Below are 27,175 nucleotides of genomic sequence, written 5' to 3' on the forward strand. Positions count from 1 at the left end.
TCAATTCCTGTTTCAAGATATTAAAGATAAATCAGGAAGGAAATACATTATGTATCAAGGGATGTTTATTTAAAAATAAACAATTATTTTAAACCACACTCTACTGAATTTAGGGAATAGGAGGTTCTAACATAAGTATACTTGGTATGGAGAACTTAAAAAAAACCAGTAATTTGGAAAAAATTTGGGTACTTAAAATGGATTCATCTACTTCTGAAAGTGAAATTTCACTTTATAACCATACTACATATGATATATATCTAGACAAACACATAATCATATTTAACTTATATAAGTTTTAAAAAGTCAGAAAATTTCACATAGAAGTCTAGATGTCTATCTTCTCTTGGGGGAATAAAAAGGAAGATTTGGCAACACTGGATTTGTCTTAACACACAGAAATAATTGACTGGAGCTGAGAATGGGCCACCTCCTTTGGAGGGGCCTTCTTTTGTCTGCCACAATTCATACCACTCATTGTTTAAACTCTGTCTACCTCACCTAGTAAGTCATCTGCTGGACTTCTGCAGGGACTCAAATTTGTTGAGGCCATTGAGTCACAAGGAACCAAAAAGATTCCTAAAGATTGATTCTAATCATTTCACACAGAGCATTTGGAGGAAATGCCTGGAGGAATACAAATATAGGCATTGGTACTCAGTAAGCCAGAGTTCCACTGGTTCTCTCAATACCCAGTTGCCAGACTTTAGCTAAGTGGTTTACTACCTACAGAGATAACTATTCTTTTGGTTTCTGTTGAAGTACCGGTTTAAGTCCAGACAGAGAAGCTGCAGCAGTCATGTGAAAGACTATGAATGCTAAGTCTAAAAAATTTTGGATTTTATTTAGATAGGTAATGAAGAAGCATGGAGCAGGGAAAAGTATGGATGTACTAAGAAGGTAGTCAAAAAAGACTAAGTAGAAATGAAAGATAAATTATGAATATGGAAGATACTGTGGAAGTTAGAGTTTACAGGAGACAAACTGGATGGAATATGAGGAACTAGAGTGATTTACAGATGCTCAGTGCCATTAACAAAACGGAAAGGTTTTAAGAAGTTAAGATGGTGGAGAAGTAGGGGGACCAGGATTTCCCTCCTCCCTCAAACACAGCTGTATTGAGGTCAGAACACTTGGAACACACAGGAAATCTATCTGGGGAATGACAGAAAAATCTCCACAGGTGGAAGGAGATAGTTTGGTGGGACAGAGGTGTGTGTATGCAAATTGGGGGACATAAAATAGCATGGGCATGGAGGGGAGGGATCCCTTTATGTACAGAGACGAAAGGGAGAGAAAGAGAAGCTATGGATTGTGGTTTTGTGTTAGGACAAGAAAAAAACCTCTCTGGACCACGGACTGGGGAATGAGAAACACGGAGAGTACCAGTCTCTACTCTGCAAACAGCCTTAGGAGCTGAAGAATGGAGATTTCAAAACTGCATGACTCTCCAGACCATGTGCATGTGCTAGTGGGGAGAGAAGCCGGTCCCCGGGCCTGGTAGCAATCTCAGGGGTGCATTGGGAGAGAACAGTCCCCTCCCTTGAGTGCTGTGGAAAGAGGGTATGTTGCCCTTCCAAGGACAAAAGATCCTGAAGGTGCTAGCCATATTGGCAGGGCAGAGCAGCACTACCCCAGAACTAGGTCTTCGTGGTGTGGGATCCTTTAAGACATCAGGTTTTGAATCCAAGCCAACCACCTAGGAGGCGTGGGACAACTGTGGAGCGGACAAGCCCACTGCCCATGCTATCCTGTAAGGGCTGCCTTAACAGCATAGTTTGAGACTCCTGGTCTGGGGAGGAGAGACTGGGGTGTCACCATTTTTCTCCCCATCATCAACACAGCGGGGCTTCAGGGCCCCATGCAGCAGGACCCGCTTACACTAAACCCCACCCCTCCGTGCCTGGCAACTGCTTATCTACTGGAGCGAGACTGACCCAAAGCAGGTAGCTGACCTCTCCTCCAGACCAGCACAGTCACTGGTCCCAGATACCAACAGACAACTGTCTTATTTTTGAGAGAGAGGCAGAGCACGAGTGGGAGAGGGGCAGAGAGAGAGGGAGACACAGAATCTGAAGCAGGCTCCAAGCTGTTAGCACAGAGCCTGATGCAGGGCTCGAACTCAGGAGCCATGAGATCATGACCTGAGCCAAAGTTGGACGCCTAACTCACTGAGACACCCAGATACCCCTGTCCTGTGATTTTGTATGTTAGTCTGTTGCTCTTTTTTTCCCCCTCTTCTCTTCCTTTCCTTCTCTTCTCTCTTCTTTTTCTTTATATTCTCTTCTTTTTTTCCTTTGGAATCAGGTTCATACTTTCAGATTTGATTTTTGGTCAATTCTTAATGTATATATATAAATTTTCTTCTTGTTCTTTCTCTGCTTTCTTTGTGTAATCAGGCATTTTTATTCTTTTTACACCTTTTCTAGATCTCCTTCTTTATTTTCCTTTCTCTTTCTCTGGATTAAGACTTATAGTTTCTCTGATTCTCTGCTTGTTTTGTTTTTTTTTTTTTCTTTTTCCCCTTTCATTTTTCTCTTTCTATGGGATCAGGTCCCCTTCCCTTTCCTTTCTTTCAGGGTTACTTCAACGAAAAATCAAAGCACACCTGTCAGAAGGTCTAAACAATCCACCACGATGAGTAAAGAGGAGCTTTGTAGAAGACTGATCAGTGGAGTAGAGCAGCCAAATACACAACAACAGAGTGCACCAACACACTCTAAAAACACCTCCTGAAGGCCAGGCCCTGGATAGTGTATGACCCTTTTTTTTTTTTTCCAATATATGAAATGTATTGTCAAATTGGTTTCCATACAACACCCAGTGCTCATCCCAAAAGGTGCCCTCCTCAATACCCATCACCCACCCCTTTTTAATATAGCAGTTCTCACAGTTACAGGACACATAACAAGCTATTAAAACATGTAAAAGACACAAACCTAGCCAAAATGATGAAATGGAAGAATTCTCCTCAAAAGAAATACCAGGAAGAAATGACAGCCAGAAGTGCTCAAAACAGATATAAACAATATATATGAACAGGAATTTAGAATAACAGTCATAAGACTAATTGCTGGGCTTGAAAAAAAAGCATAGAAGACAGCAGAGAATCTACTGCTACAGAGATCAAAGACCTAAGAAACAGTCATGATGAATTAATAAATGCTATAAATGAGATCCAAAATAAAATAGATGCAGTGACAGGGAAGATGGAAAAAGAAGAGGGGAGAGTAGGCAAAATAGATAAAATTATGTAAAATGATAAATCTCAAAAAAAGAGGGAAAGAAAATTACTAGACAATGAGGGAGAATTAGAGACCTAAGTGATTCAATGAAACAAAATAATATCTGTATCATAGGAGTTCCAGAAGAAGATTAGAGAGAGAAAGGGGCAGAAGATTTATTTGAACAAATTATAGCTGACAACTTCCCTAATCTGGGGAAGGAAGCAGACATCCAAGTCCAAGAAGCACAAAGAACTCCCTTCAAAATCAACAAAAACAGGTCAACACCATGACATATAGTGAAACTGGCAAAATACAAAGATAAAGAGAGAATTCTGAAAGCAGCTAGGGACAAATGGGCCTCAACCTACAAGGGTAGACACATAAGGGTAGTAGCAGACCTGTCCACTGAACCTTGCTTGGCAGGCCAGAAGGGAGTGGCACAAAATTTTCAATGTGCTGAACAGGAAAAACATGCAGCCAAGAATCCTTTATCCAGCAAGCCTGTCATTCAGAATAGAAGGAAAGATAAAGGCTTTCCTAGACAAAAACTGAAGGAGTTCATGACCGTTAAACCAGCCCTGCAGGAGATCCTAAGGGGGACTATATGAGTGGAAAGCAGCAAAGACTATGAAGGACCAGAGACATCACCACAAGCATGAAATCTAGGGATAACACAGTGGCACTAAGTTCATATCTTTCAATAATAACTCAGAATGTAAATGGACTAAATGCCTCAATCAAAAGACACAGGGTATCAGAATGGATTTAAAAAAAAAAAAAAGGAAAAAAAGAAGATCCATCTACATGCTGCCTACAAGAGACTCATTTTAGACCTGAGGACACCTGCAGATTGAAAGTGAGGGCATGGAGAACCATCTATCATGCTCTGGACGGCAAAAGAAAGCCAAAGTAGCTATATTTATATCAGACAAACTAGATTTTAAAACAAAGACTGTAACAAGAAATGAAGAAGGGCATTACATCATAATTAAGGGGTCTATCTATCAAGAAAAGCTAACAAATGTAATGCTTGTAGCTCCAACGTGGAAGCATCCAAATATATATATCAATTAATCACAAACATAAATAAATGTATAGATAGTAATACTGTGATTGTAGGGGACTTCAATACTCCACTTACAACAATGGGTAGATTATCCAGACAGAAAATCAGTAAGGAAACTGTAAGGCTCTGAATGACACATTAGATCAAATGTACTTAACAGATGTATTCAGAACTTTCATCCAAAAGCAGCAGAATACACATTCTTCTTTTTTTTTTTTTTATTAAATTTTTTTTTTTTCAACGTTTTTTATTTATTTTTGGGACAGAGAGAGAGACAGAGCATGAACGGGGGAGGGGCAGAGAGAGAGGGAGACACCGAGTCGGAAACAGGCTCCAGGCTCCGAGCCATCAGCCCAGAGCCTGACGCGGGGCTCGAACTCACGGACCGCGAGATCGTGACCTGGCTGAAGCCGGACGCTTAACCGACTGCGCCACCCAGGCGCCCCAACATTCTTCTTGAATGTACATGAAACATTATCTAAAACAGATCATATACTGGGTCACAAAACAGCCCCCAACCAATATAAAAGGATTGAGATCACACCATGCATATTTTCAGACCACAAACGTTAAAAAACTTGTAATCAACCGCAAGAAAAAATTTGGAAAGCCTCCAAATACATGGAGATTAAAGAACACCCTACTAAAGAATGAATGGGTTAACCAATTAAAGAAGAAATGAAAAAAATATATGGAAACAAATGAAAATGAAAACATGACAGTCCAAACCCTTTGGGATGGAGCAAAGGCAGTCCTAAGAGGAAAATACATTGCAATCCAGGCCTATCTCAAGAGGCAAGAAAAGTCCCAAATACACAACCTAGCCTCACACCTAAAGGAACTAGAAAGACAGCAGCAAAGAAAGCTCAAAGACAGCAGAAGATGATGGGGCGCCTGGGTGGCGCAGTCGGTTAAGCGTCCGACTTCAGCCAGGTCACGATCTCGTGGTCCGTGAGTTCGAGCCCCGCGTCAGGCTCTGGGCTGACGGCTCGGAGCCTGGAGCCTGTTTCCGATTCTGTGTCTCTCTCTGCCCCTCCCCTGTTCATGCTCTGTCTCTCTCTGTCCCAAAAATAAATAAAAAACGTTGAAAAAGAAAAATTTAAAAAGACAGCAGAAGAAGAGAAATAGAGATTGAAGCAGAAATAAACAATATAAAATCCAAGAAAACAGAATAGATCAATGAATCTAAGAGCTGGTTTTTTGAAAGAATAAACAAAATTGATAAATCCCTAGTCAGACGTCTCAAAAAGAAAATAGGATCCAAATAGATAAAATCACAAATGAAAGGAGAGATCACAACCAATACCACAGAAATACAAAGAATTATTAGAGAATACTATGAAAAATTATATGCCAACAAACTAGACAAACTGGAAGAAATGGAAAAATTACTAAACACTCACAGATTACCAAAATGCAAATGGGAAGAAACAAAAAATTTGAACAGACCCATAACCAGCAGAAATTGGGTTATCAAAAATCTCCCAACAAATAAGAGTCCAGGACCAGATGGCTTCCCAGAGGAATTCTACCAGGCATTAAAGAAGAGTTAATACCTACACTTTTTAAGCTGTTCCGAAAATAGAAACAGAAGGAATGCTTCCAGACTCATTCTATGAAGCCAGCATTACCTTGATTCCCAAACCAGATAAAGACTTCACTAAAAAGGAGAATTATAGTCTAAAATCCCTGATAAAGATGGATGCAAAATTTCTCAACAAGATACCAGCAAATCAAATTCAACAGTATATTAAAAGAATTATTCACCATGATCAAGTGGGATTCATTCCTGGGCTGCAGAGCTGGTTCAATATTTGCAAATCAATCAACATGATACACCACATTAATAGAAGAAAGGGTGAGAACCATAGGATCCTGTCAACAAATGCAGAAAAAGCATTTGACAAAATACAGCATCCCTTTCTTAATAAAAACCCTCAAGAAAGTAGGGATAGAAGGAACATAACTTAATGTCATAAAAGCCATATACGAAAGGCCCACAGCTAATATCATCCTCAATGGGGAAAAACTGAGAACTTTTCCCCTGAGATCAGGATCACGACAGGGATGTCCACTTGCATCAGTGTTTGTTTAACATGGTGTTGGTAGTCCTAGCCTCAGCAATCAGACAACCCAAAGAAATAAAAGGCCTCCAAAACTGGCAAAGAAATCACACTTTCATTCTCTCCAGATGACATGATACTCTACATGGGAAACCCGAAAGATTCCACCCCAAAATTGCTAGAACTGATACATGAATTCAGCAGAATTGCAGGATATAAAATATACAGAAATTGACTGCATTTCTATACACCAATAATGAAGCAACAGAAAGAGATTCAAGGAATTGATTCCATTTACAATTGCACCAAGAACCATAAAATACCTAGGAATAAACCTAACCAAAGATGCAAAAGATATGTATGCTGAAAACTATAGAAAGCTTATGAAGGAAAATGAAGGAGACACAAAGAAATGGAAAAACATTCCATGTAAATGGATTGGAAGAACAAATATTGTTAAAATGTCAATACTATCCAAATCAATCTATATATTCAATGTAGTCCCTATCAAAATAACATCAGCATTCTTCACAGAGCTAGAACAAACAATCCTAAAATTTGTATGGAACCACAAAGGACCCCGAGTAGCCAAAGTAATACTGAAACAGAAAACCAAAGCTGGAGGCATCACAATCCCAGGCTTTAGCCTGTATTACAAACTGTAATTATCAAGGAAATATGGTATTGGCATAAAAACAGACACATAGACCAGTAGAATAGAATACAGAACCCAGACACGGACCCACTAATATATGGTCAACTAATTTTCAACAAAGCAGGAAAATACATCCAATGGAAAAAAGACAGTCTCTTTAACAAATGGTGCTGAGAGAACTAGACAGTAAGATGCAGAAGAATGAAACTAGACTACTTTCTTACACCATACACAAAAATAAATTCAAAATAGATGAAAGACCTAAATGTGAGACAGGAAACCATCAAAATCCTAGAGGAGAAAACAGGCAGCAACCTCTTTGACCTCAGCTACACCAACTTCTTACTTGACATGTCTCTGGAGGCAAGGGAAACAAAAGCAAAAATGAAGTATTGGGACCTCATCAAGATAAAAAGCTTCTGCACAGCAAAGGAAAAAATCAGCAAAACTAAAAGACAACCCATGGAATGGGAGAAGATATCTGCAAATGACACATCAGATACAGGATTAGTATCAAAAACCTATAAAGAACTTACCAAACTCAACACCTGAAACACCATCCAGTGAAGAAATGGGCAGAAGACATGAATAGACATTTTTCCGAAGAAGACATCCAGATTGCAGAAAGACACATGAAAAGATGGTCAACATTGCTCATCACCAGGGAAATACAAATCAAAACCACATTTAAATACCCCCTCATGCCAGAGTGGCTAAAATTAACAACTCCAGAAACAACAGATGTTGGTGAGGATGTGGAGAAAGGGGAACCCTCTTGCACTGCTGGTGGGAATGCAAACTGGGAAACAGTGTGGAGGTTCCTCAAAAAACAAAAAATAGAATTACCCCACGATGAAGAAATTGCACCACTAGGAATTTATCCAGAGGATACAGGAGCGCTGATTCAAAACGGCACAAGCACCCCAGTGTTTACAGTAGCACTATCAACAATAACCAAATTAAGGAAAGAGCCCAATGCCCATCAACTGATGAAGGGATAAAGAAGGTGTGGTATATATACACAATGGAGTACTATTCGGAGATGAATTTTTGCTATTTCCAACTACATGGATGGAACTGGAGGGTATTATGCTAAGTGAAGTAAACCAGTCGTAGAAAGACGGATATCATATGTTTTCATTCATAAGTGGAATTTGAGAAACTTAACAGATGACCATAGGGGAAGGGAAGGAAAAATAAGATACAAGCAGGGAGGGACACAAACCATAAGAGACTGTTAAATACAGAGAACTAAGGGTTGATGGGGGCACAGGTTGGGTGGGTGGGAAAAATGGGTGATGGGCATTGAGGAGGGCACTTGTTGGGATGAGCACTGGGTGTTGTGTGTAAGTGATGAATCACAAGAATCTACTCCTGAAGCCAAGACTACACCGTATGTTAGCTAACTTGACAATAAAAAAAAAAAAAAAAAAAAAAATGAAATCATTCCTTAAGGGTTTCCTGTATTTCTCTTATTTCCCACATAATTTATGACCACATTAAATATGCTTTAAAAAGTTAAACTTATACAAAAATATAATTACCATCTGAGTAGGGTCTCAGCGAATTAATAAGTTTCTTTAACTCTCATAAAGTTGCAAAGTAAAACTTTATTATTTTTTCACATTGATCCATTCCATAGTCAACCATAAAAGTAAACTTAGAGGACTGAAACATGGAAAAATCTAACAAGTGTCAAAATATCACGGTATTTCATCTAACACAACATTTATTACATGTTTACTGTGTTTGGCACCAGGGATGTAGAAAGCAATAAAATGTGGTCCATGCCCTTATAGGGGCTTATAGACTAACAGAAGACATATATAAATAAATAAGTGCAATAAATAATAACTCAGGTGCTGGTTTCCAGCTGGGTGAGATATGTTTTTAAAAAATCTCTGCATTACCAATTGAGAAAAAAATCTCTACGTTACTAACACACACACACACACACACACACACACACACACACACACACACTCTTATGGAAGAAAGGAAAAATAAAAGAATCTCCAAGTTATCACTTTTCATTTTATCAATCACCTCTCAAACCATCTCTTTCCAAAGTCCTCCACTCTATCATACTCGTGATACTTAAGAATCAATACAGAAATAGGTTATTTAACCACATCTTACTATCAGCCAGTACCACAATAACTTTTGCTAGAATGATACTCTCAGCTTTATCTTGCATTCTTTTTCCCCGCCACTTTAAATAAGGACAAATTGGGGCGCCTGGGTGGCGCAGTCGGTTAAGCGTCCGACTTCAGCCAGGTCACGATCTCGCGGTCCGTGAGTTCGAGCCCCGCGTCAGGCTCTGGGCTGATGGCTCGGAGCCTGGAGCCTGTTTCCGATTCTGTGTCTCCCTCTCTCTCTGCCCCTCCCCCGTTCATGCTCTGTCTCTCTCTGTCCCAAAAATAAATAAAAAACGTTAAAAAAAAAAAAATTTTTTTAAATAATAAAAAAAAAAATAAAAAAAAATAAATAAATAAGGACAAATTAATGTTGCTTCTGTAGGAGTTTGTCCATTCCATTAACAACTAAGACAAATTATAAAAGAGCACTCTACACGGGAGATACAGGCTTCCAGTTATGGAATTAGTAAGTCACTGGAATAAAGGAACAGCACAGGGAATATAATCAATGATACTGTAATAGTGCTGTATGCTGACAGATGGTAGCTACACTTGTGGTGAGCATAGCATAACATATAGAGAAGTTGAATCACTGTTTTGAAAATGATGTAATGTTGTATGTCAACTATACTCAAAAAAACGTAAAACAGATAAAGAACACTCTATAAACAATGGGGTAGAAACACTGATGTAAGAATGACATTTTACAAATGATGCTAAAATTATCCTTTCAGAAATACATGAAATTTAAATACTAAAATAAGTGCATATAGAACATACTTTTTAGGCTTCAGTTTTTCTATAAAAGAATCTTCTTTAATACATCCATCTGCTGGGTAGTATCCTTGTCTCATATTTATAGTTGTAGCAACCTTAGGACAAGAATGAAAACAAAGTCATTCAACAAATTCTGTTTATCTGGAATTCAAACAACTAGTGTGCCATTCATAGATAAAGTTGATAATCTTAAAGATTCTCTTTAAATCAAAGAAAAAACTGTTCATGTATGATGCTTTTACCCTATTTTAATATTTGAAGAAATCTAATTTTGGCAACTATTAAACAGAACATTAATTAAAATGCTTAATTCTACCACAATTCTAAAGGAAATAGCTGTAATGATACTTTTAAAATCTACTCTAAAATATTCACAATGACATCTCAAGTTATGTTCAAACTCTACAATTATATTTAAGAATAAATTTAGTAAGAAAAAAGTAAGTTCTAAGAAAAGAAAATGAATTTATTGGGGATCGTAAAACAAGAACAGAATAAATGAATAATGTCCAGCTCCTGGAGACAAAGATTTAATATCCTTAAATACATCTAATATAAAATTAATACAATTCTACAGTTCATATGGAAAATATATTATGTGAGAATTACAAAAATTTCAACATATCATTCAGCAGAGATTTATTTATCCCACCAGATAATAAAGCTAATGTAATTAAAATGCTAAGGTACTGGCACAATAAATGAGTAGAATAGAGCCTTGAAACAGATCCATATATATATGGAAACTTAATACAGAATACAAGGGGCATTTCAATTAAAAAGAGGAAGGAGGGGTGCCTGAGTGGCTCAGTCGGTTGAGCATCCAACTTCGGCTCAGGTCATGATCTCAGTCTGTGAGTTCAAGCCCACATCAGGCTCTGTGCTGACAGCTCGGAACCTAGAGCTTGCTTCAGATTCTGTGTCTCCCTCTCTCTGACCCTCCCCCATTCATGCTCTGTCTCTGTCTCAAAAATAAACATTAAAAACTAAAAAGTAAATAAAAAGAGGAAGGATTATTCAACAAGTAGTGTGAGAAAGTCAGCTAATCATTTTGAAGAATGATGTTATACACCCACCTAACATCACCTATTATAAAATATTTAGATATGCATCATAAAATTAAATGAGCATACATAATACATATATAACTCTGAAATAGAAAGGTCTAATTAAAACCCAGACCATTAAAGAGGAGGAAAACAAGTAAAGGAAACATTTCTTTTTTTAAATTTTTTTTTTTCAACGTTTTTTATTTATTTTTTTGGGACAGAGAGAGACAGAGCATGAACGGGGGAGGGGCAGAGAGAGAGGGAGACACAGAATCAGAAACAGGCTCCAGGCTCCGAGCCATCAGCCCAGAGCCTGACGCGGGGCTCGAACTCACGGACCGCGAGATCGTGACCTGGCTGAAGTCGGACGCTTAACCGACTGCGCCACCCAGGCGCCCCTAAAGGAAACATTTCTGAAAGGCTAAATGTAATAAAAAGTGAAAGACTGGTAGAAAATAGTTAAGATATACAGAATAAGATATTAATATCCCTATCACATGAACTCTTCTTACAAGTTAGGGAAAAAAAACAATTCAAAAGGGAAATATCCAAAGTATATTTCAGGATCTATTAAAGATTCTCCCAAAAGGGAAGCTTGAAGTCAACATATAAGGGTGCTCTATTTCACTAGTAGTCAGGGAATTACAGTTTAAAGTAAGAAAATAACTACTTCTCGCCCATCAAAATACCAAACATTAAAGTAAATATGACAAATTCAAACACTAATTTGTTTTGGAGTTAGAAATTAACAGAACTGGCTCAGAATTTTTTGGGGAGGGGTGGTTTTGAAGAATTATATACAGATATAGTGAAAAATTGGGGTGCCTGGGTAACTCAGTTGGTTAAGCATCTGACTTCAGCTCAGGTCATGATCTCGCAGTTCATGGGTTCAAGCCCTGCGTGGGGCTCTGCACTGACAGTTCAGAGCCTGGAGCCTGCTTCAGATTCTCTCTCTGTCTCTCTCTCTCTGCCCCCTCCCCCTGCTCACACTCTGTCTCTCTCTCAAAAACAAATAAATATTAAAAAAATTTTAGAGGTATAGTGAAAATTTTTCAAAACCACTTAAATGTTTATAATAAAGGTATTAGTAAATAATTACAGAACTTACGTACAATGGTTTGTTACATAGCCATTAAAAGTAATTGCAGGATATCGGCCAATGTTCAAAAGCCAGCTAAGGTCTATAAATTAGCTATACTCATTGTTTGCTATTAGAATTTTTTTTAATGTTTTATTTATTTTTGAGAGAGAGAAAGAGTGACTGAGCAAGCAAGTGAGGGGCAGAGAGAGAGGGAGACACAGAATCCTAAGCAGGTTCTAGGCTCTGGGCTGTCAGCACAGAGCCCTACACAGGGCTTGAACTCAGGAGCTGTGAGATCAGACCTCAGCCTAAGTCAGACACTTAAAACGACTGAGCCACCCAGGCGGCCCCAACTGTTTGCTATTAAAGGGGAACTCAATTTTTTTTTTAATGTTTTGTTTATTTTTGAGACAGAGAGAGACAGAGCATGAGCAGGGGAGGGGCAGAGAGAGAGGGAGACACAGAATCTGAAGCAATTCCAGGCTCTGAGCTGTCAGCACAAAGCCTGACGCGGGGCTCGAACGTCAGCTCGAGAGAAAGAGAGAGAAAGAAAGAGAAAGAGAGAAAGAGAGAAAGAGAGAGAGAGAGAAATATTCCAAGCAGGATCTTTGCTATCAGCTTGGGGCTCCATCTCATGAACTGTGAAATCATGACCTAAGCCAAAATCAAGAATTGAACACTGAACCAACTGAGCCACCCAGGCATCCTGAAAAAGTGTTACTATTAACACAACACATTGGACTGAAAGTTATTTTTTGAGAATATCCCACCCCCAAACTGGCAGCTAAAACCTTAATTTCTATATGCCTATTCACTTATCCCCCTTTGGTTTAGCATTTCACAGTTAAGAGATTAATGTTACTATCAACAGATTTGAGAGGACACCTCTTCCAGAAAATTTAAGAAAATATTAAATACAACTGACCTAAAAGATTTTAAAATTGTATACAGATTCTTAACTTGTTATATAAAATAGGTTCTCTCCCCAACCCTCACAGCTTGTCGTTTTTTAAAAAATTATGTAATTAGAGGGGCGCCTGGGTGGCTCAGTGGGTTAAGCGTCCGACTTCGGCTCAGGTCATGATCTCCCGGTTCGTGAGTTCAAGCCCCGCATCAGGCTCTCTGCTGACAGCTCAGAACCTGGAGCCTGTTTCAGATTCTGTGTCTCCCTCTCTGTCTCTGACCCTCCCCCGTTCATGCTCTGTCTCTCTCTGTCTCAAAAATAAATAAACGTTAAAAAAAATAAAATAAAATAAAAATTATGTAATTATCACTGGTTTTTTTTTTAGTTTCAAGTTTTTAGATTCCAGTTAGTTAAAACAGTGTTAATATTGGCCTCAGGTGTAGAATTTAGTGATTTATCACTTACATATTATACTCAGTACCCATCACCCATTTAAACCGTCCCCCTACCCACCTCCCCTCCAGCAACCCTCAGTTTGCTATTTGTGGTGAGTTTTTTGCTTGTTTTTGCTGCCTGTAAATGAAACAATGCAGTCAAATTTAGCCAGTATTTCTTTTATGGTTTCTGCTTTCAGTGATAGGTTTTAACAAGGCTTCCCCATCCAAGATTATGCAATTATCTGTACTTTCTTTTAGTTTAAATGTTTAATTTGCATGTTAACATTTCTAATCCACATGGGACTGGTAATAGATAGTAATTATCTATTGATTAGAAAACTTATCCTTCCCTTCTCACACGGTATATTTTTGGACTCCGGTCCAATAGATCAATACAATGTCAGTATTTCTGGAATGATACCTAAGTATGATCTTATGAACAAAATCTGCCATCTTGCTGTGCAAAATGTAGAATGCTTATGAAGTAACCATTAATATCAATCAAAAGCAAAGAACCAATGTTATCAAAAACCATACAACTATGAAAAATAAAGACTGGTAGATAGGGGTGCCTGGGTGGCTCAGTCAGCTGAGTGTCCAACTCTTGATTTTGGCTCAGGTCATGATCCCAGGGTCATGGGACTGAGCCCCACATTGGGGCTGAGTGTGGAGTTTGCTTAAGATTCTCTCTCCCTCTGCCCCTCTCCCCCACTCCTTCTCTCTCTCTTAAAAAAAAAATACCGGTAGATAAATTCATGTTTACCCAAACTCAGAAATAAGAACACAAGTATATCTATTAATCCGGAATAGAATCATTTTAGGCTTAAATACCTAGGCCTTCAACATTAAAGATAAATCATAAATATAAACTTAATGTGAACATAAGTATTTAAATCTTACTTTTTAGAAAAGAGCATGTAATATAAAAATAATAAACTACATTATAGACTACTCAGTCTATAAATTCAGTCTTTTTACTAATTTAAACTAGTTCATTCTCCTATTCAAAATAAATATTAGATATAAGCAAAAATCTAAATTTTAAAAACTAATAAAAGAGTGGTAACAGGGCACCTGGATGGCTCAGTCAGTTAAGCGTCCGACTTTGGCTCAGGTCATGATCTCACAGTTTGTGAGTTTGAGCCCTGTGTCCAGCTCTGTGCTGATAGCTTGGAGCCTGGAGCCTGCTTTGGATTCTGTGTCTCCCTCTCTTTCTACCCTCCTCTGCTCATTTTTTCTCTCTCTCTCTCTCAAAAATTAAAAAAGAGTGGTAACAATTTCAGGAAGGTTTCTTGAAGGGACTCCCTTAAATAAGGATCAGCTTTAGCGCATGTGAAGAATCTGATTATAGTCCCTTGTCAATTCCCTGGGCTAAAAGCACAAGAGGAGAAAGGGGAAGGATGAAACAGATCTCCTGAAGTAAGAGTCAGAACTAGTTAAAATGATACAAAATAGATTTATCATAACCATAAAATCAAAACTAGCATTTGTAAATGTACCATAAACATTCATGTAAATGTTATTCAAAATAATACAAGTATAATGATTTAAGACACTAAGCATGAAATCATTTGCCAAAAAAGGGAAAGGTTACTGTTCTAATAAATGTCTCTGTTTTTTTGAGTATTATAACAGGATGGATATAAGCAGAGACAGTTCCAGTTGCCTGTTTATTCCCTTTCCCACCACAAGACTGAATCTGTCAGGGATCTTCCATTACAACCACAGGAACTAGGCTCCCCTTTAACTATGTAGTGAAGCCACATCTGAGGAACCCAACGTCAAAAAAAGGACAGGAGAAAGGAATTTCCCACAATAAAGGCCATAATTTGTAAAGTATGTAATTCCAAAATAGACATCTTTTAATATGCAAATGTTTCCATTATAATTCAAACCTTCACAAATTTACATATATGTATGTTTTTTTTTTTTTTTACCATGTTTAACCTACAAACCAATTAATCCACACCTAAATGATCATGGGTTGATTATAACACTTATTTCAATGGTCTTCAAGCTTGTAGAGAACTTTTACATAACTCAAATTTCACTTACAATCCTATAAGAAAAGTAGGTATTATTTCCATCTCATGAATGAGGAAACTCAGGCTTTTTGTGACAGAACTATGACTGCATTCCAGATCTTCAGCTTCTATCTTGTTTGTCTCACTGACAGAAAACAATGGCTACAAATCCTCATCATCTGATATCTCAAGTGGAACATTAAGAATTTAGAGATTAAAGGGTGCCTGGGTGGCTCAGTTGATTAAGTGTCTGACTTTGGCTCAGGTCATGATTTCAAGATTCATGAGTTCAAGCCCTGCATCATGACCACTCTGACCTTGTAGAACCTGCTTGAGATTCTCTCTCTCCCTCTCTCTCTCTGCACCCCACTCCCATGCTTTCCTTCTCAAAATAAGTAAACCTAAAAAAAAGAAAAAGAATTTACAGATTAAAAGACAATTTTCCAGGGACATACTATATAAATTGAACTACATTTGTATTTGTAGCAAATGCAAAGGATGTTCATTAAATTTTACTTTATTATGGGTCTATAGATTTTAATCCTAGTGCAACTGTACTTTTTTAGTGCCTGTGAAGTTAACTTCAGGCTACTGTTTTGTTTCTCTTTTTAAACTATGGCACCTCTACAAATATAAATTCGATGACACACAAAGTTTCAGGGTCAGGGAGAGTTCAAAATTTCCTTGCATGCTATTGGCGTGGTAAAGAAAGGTAGAGACTTGAAAGGAATATATGTCACTAAAAATAAGTAAAAAGACCATGTACAAAAATAAATTCAAGATGGATGAAAGACCTAAATGTGAGACAGGAAACCATCAAAATCCTAGAGGACAACACAGGCAGTAACCTCTTTGACCTTGGCCACAGCAACTTTTTACCAGATACGTCGCCAGAGGCGAGGGAAACAAAAGCAAAAATAAACTATTGGGACTTCATCAAAATAAAAAGCTTTTGCACAGTGAAGGAAACAATCTACAAAACTAAAAGGCAGCCTACAGAATAGGAGAAGATATTTGCAAATGACATATCTGATAAAGGGTTAGTATCCAAAATTGGTAAGGAACTTACCAAACTCAACATCCAAAAGACAAACAATCCAGCTAAGAAATGGGCAGAAGACATGAATCGACATTTCCAAAAAAGACATCCAGATGGCTAACAGACACATGGAGAGATGCTCAACATCACTCATCATCAGGGAAATATATCAAAACCATAATGAGATACCACCACACACCTGTCAGAATGGGTAAAATTAACAACACAAGAAACAACAGGTGTTGGCGAGGATGCAGAGAAAGGGGAACACTCTTGGACTGTTGGTGTGACTGCAAACGGGTACAGTCGCTCTGGAGAACAATATAGAGGTTCCTCAAAAAGTTAAAAAGAGAACTACCCTAAGATCCAAAAATTGTACTACTAGGTATTTACCCAAAGGACAAAAAATACAGATTTGAAGGGGGACACGCACCCCTATGTTTACAGCATCATGATTAACAATAGCCAAGCTATGGAGAGAGCCCAAATGTCCATTAACTGATGAATGGATAAAGATGATGTGGTGTGTGTACGTGTGTGTTAAAAGATATTCTTATGGAATATCACTCAGTCATCAAAAAGAATGAAATCTTGCCATATGCAATGACACAGACTGAGCTACATGCATGATGCTAAGTGAAATAAGTTAATCAGAGAAGATAAATACCACATGATTTCACTCATATGTGGAACTTAAGAAACAGAACAGGTGAACATATGGGATGGGGGAAAAGAGAGAGAGAAACAAACCATGAGAGACTCTTAGAGAACTGATGGTTGATGGAGGGAGGTGGGTGGGGGAAGGGCCAGATGAGGGATGGGTATTAGGGAGGGCACTTGTTATGATGAGCACTGGGTGTTGTATGTAATTGATGAATCACTGGATTCTACTCCTGAAAACAATATTAACTGTATGTTAACTAAAAGTTAAATAAAAATTTGAAAAAATAAACAAAAATGATCATTGGAAACAGTAAAAATTAGGATAAACGTAAAAAATAAATAAAAATACAGGTGCCTGAGTGGCTTAGTCGGTTAAGCGTCCGACTTCGGCTCAGGTCATGATCTCACAGTTCGTGGGTTCAAGCCCCCACATTGAGCTCTGTGCTAATATCTCTGAGCTCAGAGCCTGGAGCCTGCTTTGGATTCTGTGTCTCCTCTCTCTGCCCCTCCTCCAATCATGCTCTGTCTCTCTGTCTCAAAAATGAATAGACATTAAAAATAATGTAAAAAAATAAATGAAAATAATTAAAAAGAGGCAATTTTCCACAGAAGTCTCCAAAGGGGTGCCTGGGTAGCTCAGTCAGTTAAGCATCTGACCCTTGATTTCAGGTCAGGTCATGATCCCAGGATCATGGGACTGAGCCTGTATTGGGCTCCATGCTGTGTGTGAAGTCTACTTAAGATATTCTCTCTCTCTCCCTCTCCCTCCCTCTGTCCCTCTCCCCTGCTTGCACACTTGCTCTCTCTAAAATTTAAAAACTTATTTTTAAAAAGAGTCAAAATATATAGGCTGATGAATGTAGAACTTTAACTTTGTATTTTCTTGAATATTCTTAGCAATTATAAAACGAATCAAAAAAGCTTTATCTTTTGTTAAGCTGCTTTAAGACTCAGCAGCAAAAATTCAAAATTTCAGGTTCTAACTAGAAGTATGTTTTCTCTAACGTTTTTACCTTCAACAGTAGGTTATAATATACTGACTATGAAAGATGATAAAACTTACCTCACAATCAGGACATATAATTGTGTTGTATTCTTCAGTTATTAACAAGCACAGTTCACAAAAAGCATGTCCACATTGAAGTTCATGGTGGTGACCTATGAAATGAAATTCTGCTGTGAATTAAACTGTCTATAGTTTGTTAGCATTGAATGTGCAGCATTAATCAGAGGGAAAAGTTAAAAGAGGGACTCTTACATGGGAAGAGATATCAAGTTTCATTAGAAATGCAGGACCTGTTAAACAAAATTCAGTAGAAGCTATTAAGTCTGAAGGAGGGAAAAAGTCAAATTGAAAGCCAAGCAGGGCTATGTAATATTGTTTGCATTAATTTAGTTTCTGGTACCGATACTACTTCGAATTTGCCGTATATAATCATACAAAATGTTCTGACATACTTCATTTGATCCTTGTACATATCACAGCCAAGTAGGCTTAGGAAGGTTACATTCAACTTAGAAATGGATAAACCTTTTGGTGATGTGGCTAAATGGTATAATCCAGACTCCAGCCTAGTTCTGTATCCAAGTCCAATACTCTTTCTATTTGTTCCCATTGCCTCTAATTTATATTTCCAATCATGTGAAGGGAACAGGGAGGGGAGATATGAGACATTGGCAAGACCTCTCTCTTACAATGACCTAAGATACTTGACAGAAGCCAGATGCTACTACTGTCACACATACATGATCCACATAATTTCACAAACCTAGCATTTATGAGGGGAAATACCATAATCCTGAGTGAAAGCCTAATATCAAGATTTTAATGCTGTCAATAGAATTTAAAGCTTATCATAGTAAACATATTTGTTTTAGCTATGTAACTTCAAAAAGTTGTCATTTTAAAACACTTTGTAAGAAAAAAAGGAAAAGCACTAGATAAAATCAGTTATATTTTATTGCCAAAAGACAGTGTTCTTGCTGATTTATAAGAATTACATCCTTTTGATAAAAAAGCTTTAGTTTGCAAGCCAAGTGAAATATCTGAAACTTGTTTATGACCAAGCTAAATTTTACAGCTCTAAATTTCAGAGATAATATTGCCAAATAAATCAAGACTGTTTAACTGTTCTATCCTTATACAATTTCTGATATTGTACCAGTCTAATCTGTGATACATCATAGCTTACAAAGCACTTCCACAATTTTATATGCCTAAATACCACCTAGTATTTCTGAGCATTGTAATACAAACATATGGAAGCATGAGTGATTTTAAAAGGTCATGTTCGTAAACTATCTGGTAATGCTTATTTGATTCAAACAATGGAGATTTTCTATGTGACAGCTGTGATAAAAAGAGTAGGAGAAACTTGGCTCCCCACCTTAAAACACAACTAACCAACTTTTTCTACAAAGGTTCACTCACATCTCTCAAATGGAGTCCATCTCGGAGGGACTGAGAAAATGAACGATTTTCACTATGAAAGTATAAACGTTAAGTAGTCATTGGAGTGGTAATAAGACTTTTCAGCAACTGCAGTTTGAAATTCAACAACTCCTGCCAGAGACAGCACTCTAAGGCATTTTAAATTACATTAAAGTAACCTGAAAGTGTTTTCACTGGAGCAGATTCTAAATCCATAGGAGTGCAGTGGATTTCCCCCCTTGATGTACAAAGGAAAAACACAAGATGCACCAAAAGAGTGAATTGTTTCCCAAACAATGCCTTAAGCCAAACTGAGTGATAACGCTTCCCTCCCAATGACAAATATCTGTTTTCTAATCCTGGAACATTTTAAAGTGGTCTACTCGTTACTCCTCCTGCAACAAAATCTACACAAGCAAATCAAATTTCGTTACTTCTTGATCACAAGACAATGGGCTAAATTTTTACATCTACCCTTTCATGAATCTGTGAACCCGGGGGGGTTTTTGAACTAACGCTCAAGAGAGCTCACACACCATTCCCTAATAGAATCAGTGAAAAAGGGAGAGAAGCAGGTGCCAAGTGGAGAAAGCTTCGGAGAGGTACGGAGCCACCCTGACCACAGGGGACGTCTCTGCTGCCCCGAGGGTGGGCTGCAGACACGCAGGGAGGCCTGTGACACAGTTCTCCAGGTCCACCTTGCTGTAACTGAGCAGCGCCCCGCACTGCCAGCCCACTCGGCTCCCAGCCCTCGGGACAGGCCTTGCTCTCCGTCTCCAGGCCCAGCAGCCTGACTGGGACAGAGCCTATGGAGGACAGATGGCGGCCAAGGCGGGGCTGGGCCCCATGGGGGTCTCCTCACCAGAAACTCTGGACTCCCTTCTTCCACACTGAGTGCACTGAATCTCGGCAGCGCCCCACGGCCGACTCTTCCTCCCCATCTGCCGATAGGCAGACAGGCTGAAACAAGCCGTCAAAGGTACTGCCGCCATGGCGGCCTCCTTCGGGATCCCAGGACGGGTACCACGTGCCAGTCCCGGCGTCCCTTGCGGCAGCGACCAATCCTCAGGGCAGGCGGCTCCTGATAGCCAATCAAAGAGTTTAGCCCGCCTTCTCAGCTTGCCACGCTGGGGCGTCCGGAATTCCAGGTGCGGGGGTGGCTGTTTTCGGCTTGGACTTGGGCAGGTCCAGTCTGAGGAAGGAGGCCACCGGCGGTCAGGGAAGGACCACTTACTTTCAGATTTTTACCTAAAGCACACTCCCGTGGCACTGTTACTGCATTCAAATTCAGATTTCGCGTATTATTACTTACATTGTTGTCGACTTTACAGGTAGAAAACAATCTTTTGTATTGAAGTCATCCTTCTTCCCTCAATATATTAGGGCTAGAGGCCCTAAACCTGTGTGCTGGAAATGTGGGGGCTTGACTAATAGTAGCCTTAGTGGAGAACCTATCAGTATCTACCGGTGGGGAGATTCCGTTAACAATTTCAAACTAAAGTCTGGTCATCGTTAATAGTTGTTAATGGTATACAAGGCACTGCTGGGAGCAGTTGGGGATGCTAAGCATTTGTAAACTAACAGGTTCCTGCTTGGGAGGTATGTAGCCCTCTACCTCTAAAACTGGTAACTTCTGCTGGGGTGGCTTGTGTTAAGTGCCAGAGGAGATTAGAGACAATAAGAATTACCGCATTCTGAAGAGATGATGTCTAGCCTTCCTAGAGGATATAGGGGTTTACATTAGACCTTAAAACCTGGGTATGACTTTAAGGAGTAAACAGGACATCAGGCATTCCAGAGAGAAAGAATGGCTTAAACAAAGGAAAGTGGGAGATGCAGTGGCCTCTCTGGAATTTAATTTGTAGGCCATTAAGTCAGAGCATTAATTTCCTTAAAGTGAGCTTTTTGGGGAAGGTATATCGGGGTAGAATTTTGGGGAGTCTTCAATATTGGACTAAGGAGTTTGGACTTTACCTTTCAAGCAGTAGAGTGCTAGTGAAGTTGTAAGAGCAAGGGCTAAAGTAATTTGGTAGCAATGGGCCAGGTATATTGTGGAGGAAACATCTAGAGATGGCAGAGTGCCTTCAGAGGGTAAGAATAACTGCCTGCATATATTCCTTTTTTTCTCCTCTATTAAAAAAATAGAAACAAATATTATGTTCAGACATTTATCTCTTTGAATATTATTTCTCCCTTGTTATTTTTTCTGGAGCTCCTGTTAGACAGTAAATAGGGCCTTTTCATTCTATACCTTTCTTAACTTCGCTTTCGTATTTTCCATTTCTTTATCTCTCTGTGCTGCATTCTGGGAATTTTTTTCAGATATCTATCCCTGTTAATCAATTCTGTCTTCAGCTGTACATAATCTGCTATTTAACATGACCACTGAGTTTTAAACTTTCAGTGACTATTTTATTCAATTCTGGATATTCTCTTTTTTTTTTTAATTTCAAATTTTGCCTGATCTTTTTTGGAGAGAATTATGTTCCTTTCTCATGTTTTTTTTTTTCAACTTTTTTTTTTTTTTTTTTTTTTATTTTTGGGACAGAGAGAGACAGAGCATGAACGGGGGGAGGGGCAGAGAGAGAGGGAGACGCAGAATCAGAAACAGGCTCCAGGCTCCGAGCCATCAGCCCAGAGCCTGACACGGGGCTCGAACCCACGGACCGCGAGATCGTGACCTGGCTGAAGTCGGACGCTTAACCGACTGCGCCACCCAGGCGCCCCGTTTTCTCATGTTTTTTATTCCATCTTTTATTACTTTAATATTTTAAGCACACTTATTTTGTTATATAACCCCAACATTCCTTTTTCTGATATTCTTCAGAGGTATAAATATGCAATTTATTATTTTTACCAATCCTCATTCGTGGTGATTTGTTTCCTCCTATGTTTTGTAATTTTGGATTTTAAGCTCATGTTTGAAAATGTTTATCTGTGGGAATCTTGTAAGACCTGTATTAAGGATACATTTCCCCAGATTTCATTTTTGCTTCCTTTAGGCACCTCAATGCATGATGAATCTAGGAGCACTTTAATTTAATGTCTTGGCTTGTGTTTTGATAGGCTACCCTGATAGCATATTTCAAATCCCAAGCCTACCTGAAAACATATATATATTCTAGGTAACGGGGGAGATATTTTCCCCACCTAAAGGTATACAAGATAAACAGAATTCTTTACCTTTTAGCCTACCTGTTCACTCCTGCCATCAGTGTGTGAACCTAACCTACCATGCAAAAGCTTGGATTAGCAGCTGTTTTATTTATTTATTTTTTGCCAATTCAATGCCTGTGCCACGATATCTCCTTGTGGCCTTACTTACCTTTCTCTAATGACTAATGAGTTTTCATGTTATTCATTTAGACTTTCATATTCTTTTTTTGCCTTTTGGGTTGTTTGTCTCTTGACTGATTTATAGCAATTCTTTATTCTAGATTCCATTGCAAATATCCTTTCCTAGGCTATGATTTGTTTTGGGGTGTGTGTGTGTGTGTGTGTGTGTGTGTGTTTTACTTTATGATATCTCTTATTGTCCAAAAGTGTTGTATTTTACTATGGAATTTTCTTTAAGATTTGTAATTTGTGAATATTGTTTTAAAATCTTTCCCCAAGCTAAATATTCATTGTATTTATTATCTTCTAGAAGCTTTATTACCTTCTCTTCTATTTTAAAATTCAGCTTTGTTGTCATTGGTATTTGCATAGGAGTGGGAGAAAGTGAGGTGCAAAGGAAATATCAGAACCCAGTAATTTGGTTGGGCAGGGTCTTGAACCTTGATTTACTCATTACATATGTGTCTCTATGTATACACCATTGGTGTAGTGCCATCTCAGAACACAGATACAGAGATAGATATTCCACATTTTATTATGACTTTTAAAAGTATCAAGTATATTTTAACCTTGGTTCTACTTTCGTTTCAATAAAACAGTGGATTTAACATTTATAAAAATTTTATTATTATGTTTAGTATGATATTTATTGTAAAATTGGTTTCCATACAACATCCAGTGCTCATCCCAACAGGTGCCCTCCTCAATGCCCATCACCCACTTTCCCCTCCCTCCTAACCCCCATCAACCCTCAGTTTATTCTCAGTTTGTAAGAGTCTCTTATGGTTTGGCTCCCTCCCTCTCTAACTTTTTTTCCCCCTCCCCTCCCCCATGGTCTTCTGTTAAGTTTCTCAGGATCCACATAAGAGTGAAAACATATGGTATCTGTCTTTCTCTGTATGACTTTTTTCACTTAGCATAACACTCTCCAGTTCCATACACGTTGCTACAAAAGGCCATATTTCATTCCTTCTCATTGCCAAGCAGTATTCCATTGTATATATAAACCTAACTTCTTTATCCATTCATCGGATGATGGACATTTAGGCTCTTTTAAGAATTTGGCTATTGTTGAAAGTGCTGCTATAAACATTGGGGTACAAGTGCCCCTATGCATCAGCACTCCTGTATCCCTAGGGAAAATTCCTAGCAGTGCTATTGCTGGGTCATATGGTAAATCTATTTTTAATTTTTTGAGGAACCTCCACACTGTTTTCCAGAGCGGTTGCACCAGTTTGCACTCCCACCAACAGTGCAAGAGGGTTCCCTTTTCTCCACCTCCTCGCCAGCATCTGTAGTCTCCCGATTTGTTCATTTTAGCCACTCTGACTGGCGTGAGGTGGTATCCCAGTGTGGTTTTGATTTGTATTTCCCTGATGAGGAGTGACGTTGAGCATCTTTTCATGTGCCTGTTGGCCATCTGGATGTCTTCTTTAGAGAAGTGGCTATTCATGTTTTCTGCCCATTTCTTCACTGGATTATTTGTTTTTCGGGTGTGGAGTTTGGTGAGCTCTTCATAGATTTTAGATACTAGCCCTTTGTCCGATATGTCATTTGCAAATGTCTTTTCCCATTCCGTTGGTTGCCTTTTAGTTTTGTTGATTGTTTCCTTTGCAGTGCAGAAGCTTTTTATCTTCGTGAGGTCCCAATAGTTCATTTTTGCTTTTAATTCCCTTGCCTTTGGAGATGTGTCAAGTAAGAAATTGCTGCGGCTACAGTCGGAGAGGTTTGTTCCCGCTTTCTCCTCTAGGGTTCTGATGGTTTCCTGTCTCACATTCAGGTCCCTTTATGCATTTTGAGTTTATTTTTGTGAATGGTGTAAGAAAGTGGTCTAGTTTCATTCTTCTGCATGTTGCTGTCCAGTTCTCCCAGCACCATTTGTTACAAAGACACTCTTTTTTCCATCGGATATTCTTTCCTGCTTTGTCAAAGATAACTTGGCCATACTTTTGTAGGTCCAATTCTGGAGTCTCTATTCTATCCCATTGGTCTATGTGTCTGTTTTTGTGCCAATATGATGCTGTCTTGATGATTACAACTTTGTAGTAGAGACCACAGTCTGGGATTGTGATGCCTCCCGCTTTGGTCTTCTTCCTCAATATTACTGTGGCTATTCGGGGTCTTTTGTGGTTCCATACAAATGTTAGGATTGCTTGTTCTAGCTTCGAGAAGAATGCTGGTGCAATTTTGATTGGGATTGCATTGAATGTGTAGATAGCTTTGGGTAGTATTGACATTTTAACAATATTCATTCTTCCAATCTGTGAGCACGGAATGTTTTTCCATTTCTTTATACCTTCTTCAGTTTCCTTCATAAACTTTCTATAGTTTTCAGCATACAGATCTTTCACATCTTTGGTTAGGTTTATTCCTAGGTACTTTATGCTTCTTGGTGCAATTGTGAATGGGATCAGTTTCTTTATTTGTCTTTCTGTTGCTTCGTTATTAGTGTATAAGAATGCAACTGATTTCTGTACATTGGTTTTGTATCCTGCGACTTTGCTGAATTCATGTATCCGTTCTAGCAGATTTTGGGTGGAGTCTATCGGGTTTTCCATGTTTAATATCATGTCATCTGCAAAAAGTGAAAGTTCGACTTCATCTTTGCCAATTTTGATGCCTTTGATTTCCTTTTGCGTTCTGATTGCTGATGCTAGGACTTCCAACACTATGTTAAACAACAGCAGTGAGAGTGGACATCCCTGTCGTGTTCCTGATCTCAGGAGGAAACCTCTCAGTTTTTCCCCATTGAAGATGATGTTAGCTGTGGGCTTTTCATAAATGGCTTTTATGATGTTTACATATGTTCCTTCTATCCCGACTTTCTCAAGGGGTTTTATTAAGAAAGGAATCTGAATTTTGTCAGATGCTTTTTCCGCATCGATTGGCAGGATCATATGATTCTTTCCTTTTCTTTTATTAATGTGATGTATCACATTGATTGATTTGCAAATGTTGAACCAGCCCTGCAGCCCACGAATGAGTCCCACTTGATCATGGTGAATAATTCTTTTTATATGCTGTTGAATTCGAGTTGCTAGTATCTTGTTGAGAATGTTTGCATCCATATTCATCAGGGATATTGGCCTGTAGTTCTCTTTTTTTGCTGGGTCTCTGTCTGGTTTAGGAATCAAAGTAATGCTGGCTTCATAGAAGGAGTCTGGAAGTTTTCCTTCCCTGTCTATGTTTTGGAACAGTTTGAGAAGGATAGGTATTATTTCTGCTTTATTTTTTTTTTTTTTATTTTTTTATTTTTTTAAATTTTTTTTTTTTCTCAACGTTTTTTTTTTTTTTTTTTAATTTTATTTTTGGGACAGAGAGAGACAGAGCATGAACGGGGGAGGGGCAGAGAGAGAGGGAGACATAGAATCGGAAACAGGCTCCAGGCTCCGAGCCATCAGCCCAGAGCCTGATGCGGGGCTCAAACTCACGGACCGCGAGATCGTGACCTGGCTGAAGTCGGACGCTTAACCGACTGCGCCACCCAGGCGCCCCTATTATTTCTGCTTTAAATGTCTGGTAGAATGCCCCAGGGAAGCCGTCTGGTCCTGGACTCTTATTTGTTGGTAGGTTTTTGATAACTGATTCAATTTCTTCACTGGCTATGGGTCTGTTCAAGTTTTCTGTTTCTTCCTGTTTGAGTTTTGGAAGTGGGTGGGTGCTTAGGAATTTGTCCACTTCTTCCAGGTTGTCCAGTTTGTTGGCATGTAATTTTTCATAGTGTTCCCTGATAATTGCTTGTATCTCTGAGGGATTGGTTGTAATAATTCCCTTTTCATTCATGATTTTATCTGTTTGGGTCATCTCCCTTTTCTTTTTGAGAAGCCTGGCTAGAGGTCTATCAATTTTGTTTATTGTTTCAAAAAACCAACTCTTGGTTTCATTGATCTGCTCTATAGTTTTGTTTATTTCTGCTCTGATCTTTATTATTGCTCTTATTCTGCTGGATTTGGGGTGTCTTTGCTGTTCTGCTTCTAGTTCCTTTAGGTGTGCTGTTAGATTTTGTACTTGGGATTGTGCTTGTGTCTTGAGATAGGCCTGGATTGCAATGTATTTTCCTCTCAGGACTGCCTTTGCTGCATCCCAAAGCGTATGGATTGTTGTATTTTCATTTTCATTTGTTTCCATATATTTTTAAATTTCTTCTCTGATTGCCTGGTTGACCCATTCGTTCTTTAGTAGGGTGTTCTTTAACCTCCATGCTTTTGGAGGTTTTCCAGACTTTTTCCTGTAATTGATTTCAAGTTTCATAGCATTGTGGTCTGAAAGTGTTCCTGGTGTGATC

The 27,175-nt window shown here is 38.7% G+C and overlaps 1 protein-coding gene across 2 annotated transcripts in view; it reads right to left on the minus strand.

The window, feature by feature from the left end:
• RNF17 (ring finger protein 17) overlaps positions 1-20,566 on the minus strand; it is a 115,353-nt gene extending 94,787 nt beyond the window's left edge. For both annotated transcript variants that reach the window (XM_058690618.1, XM_058690610.1), the window contains exons 1-3: positions 20,417-20,566; positions 18,187-18,281; positions 9,930-10,021 (exon numbers count right to left, since the gene is read on the minus strand). In XM_058690618.1, coding sequence (XP_058546601.1) covers positions 9,930-10,021; positions 18,187-18,281; positions 20,417-20,546 — 317 coding nt within the window. In that variant the 5' untranslated portion in view covers positions 20,547-20,566. The remainder of the gene's footprint in view (positions 1-9,929; positions 10,022-18,186; positions 18,282-20,416) is intronic.
• Between the last annotated feature and the right edge of the window lie 6,609 nt (positions 20,567-27,175).

Source organism: Neofelis nebulosa, chromosome 1 (assembly GCF_028018385.1).
Source record: "Neofelis nebulosa isolate mNeoNeb1 chromosome 1, mNeoNeb1.pri, whole genome shotgun sequence".
Classification (NCBI taxonomy): domain Eukaryota; kingdom Metazoa; phylum Chordata; class Mammalia; order Carnivora; family Felidae; genus Neofelis; species Neofelis nebulosa.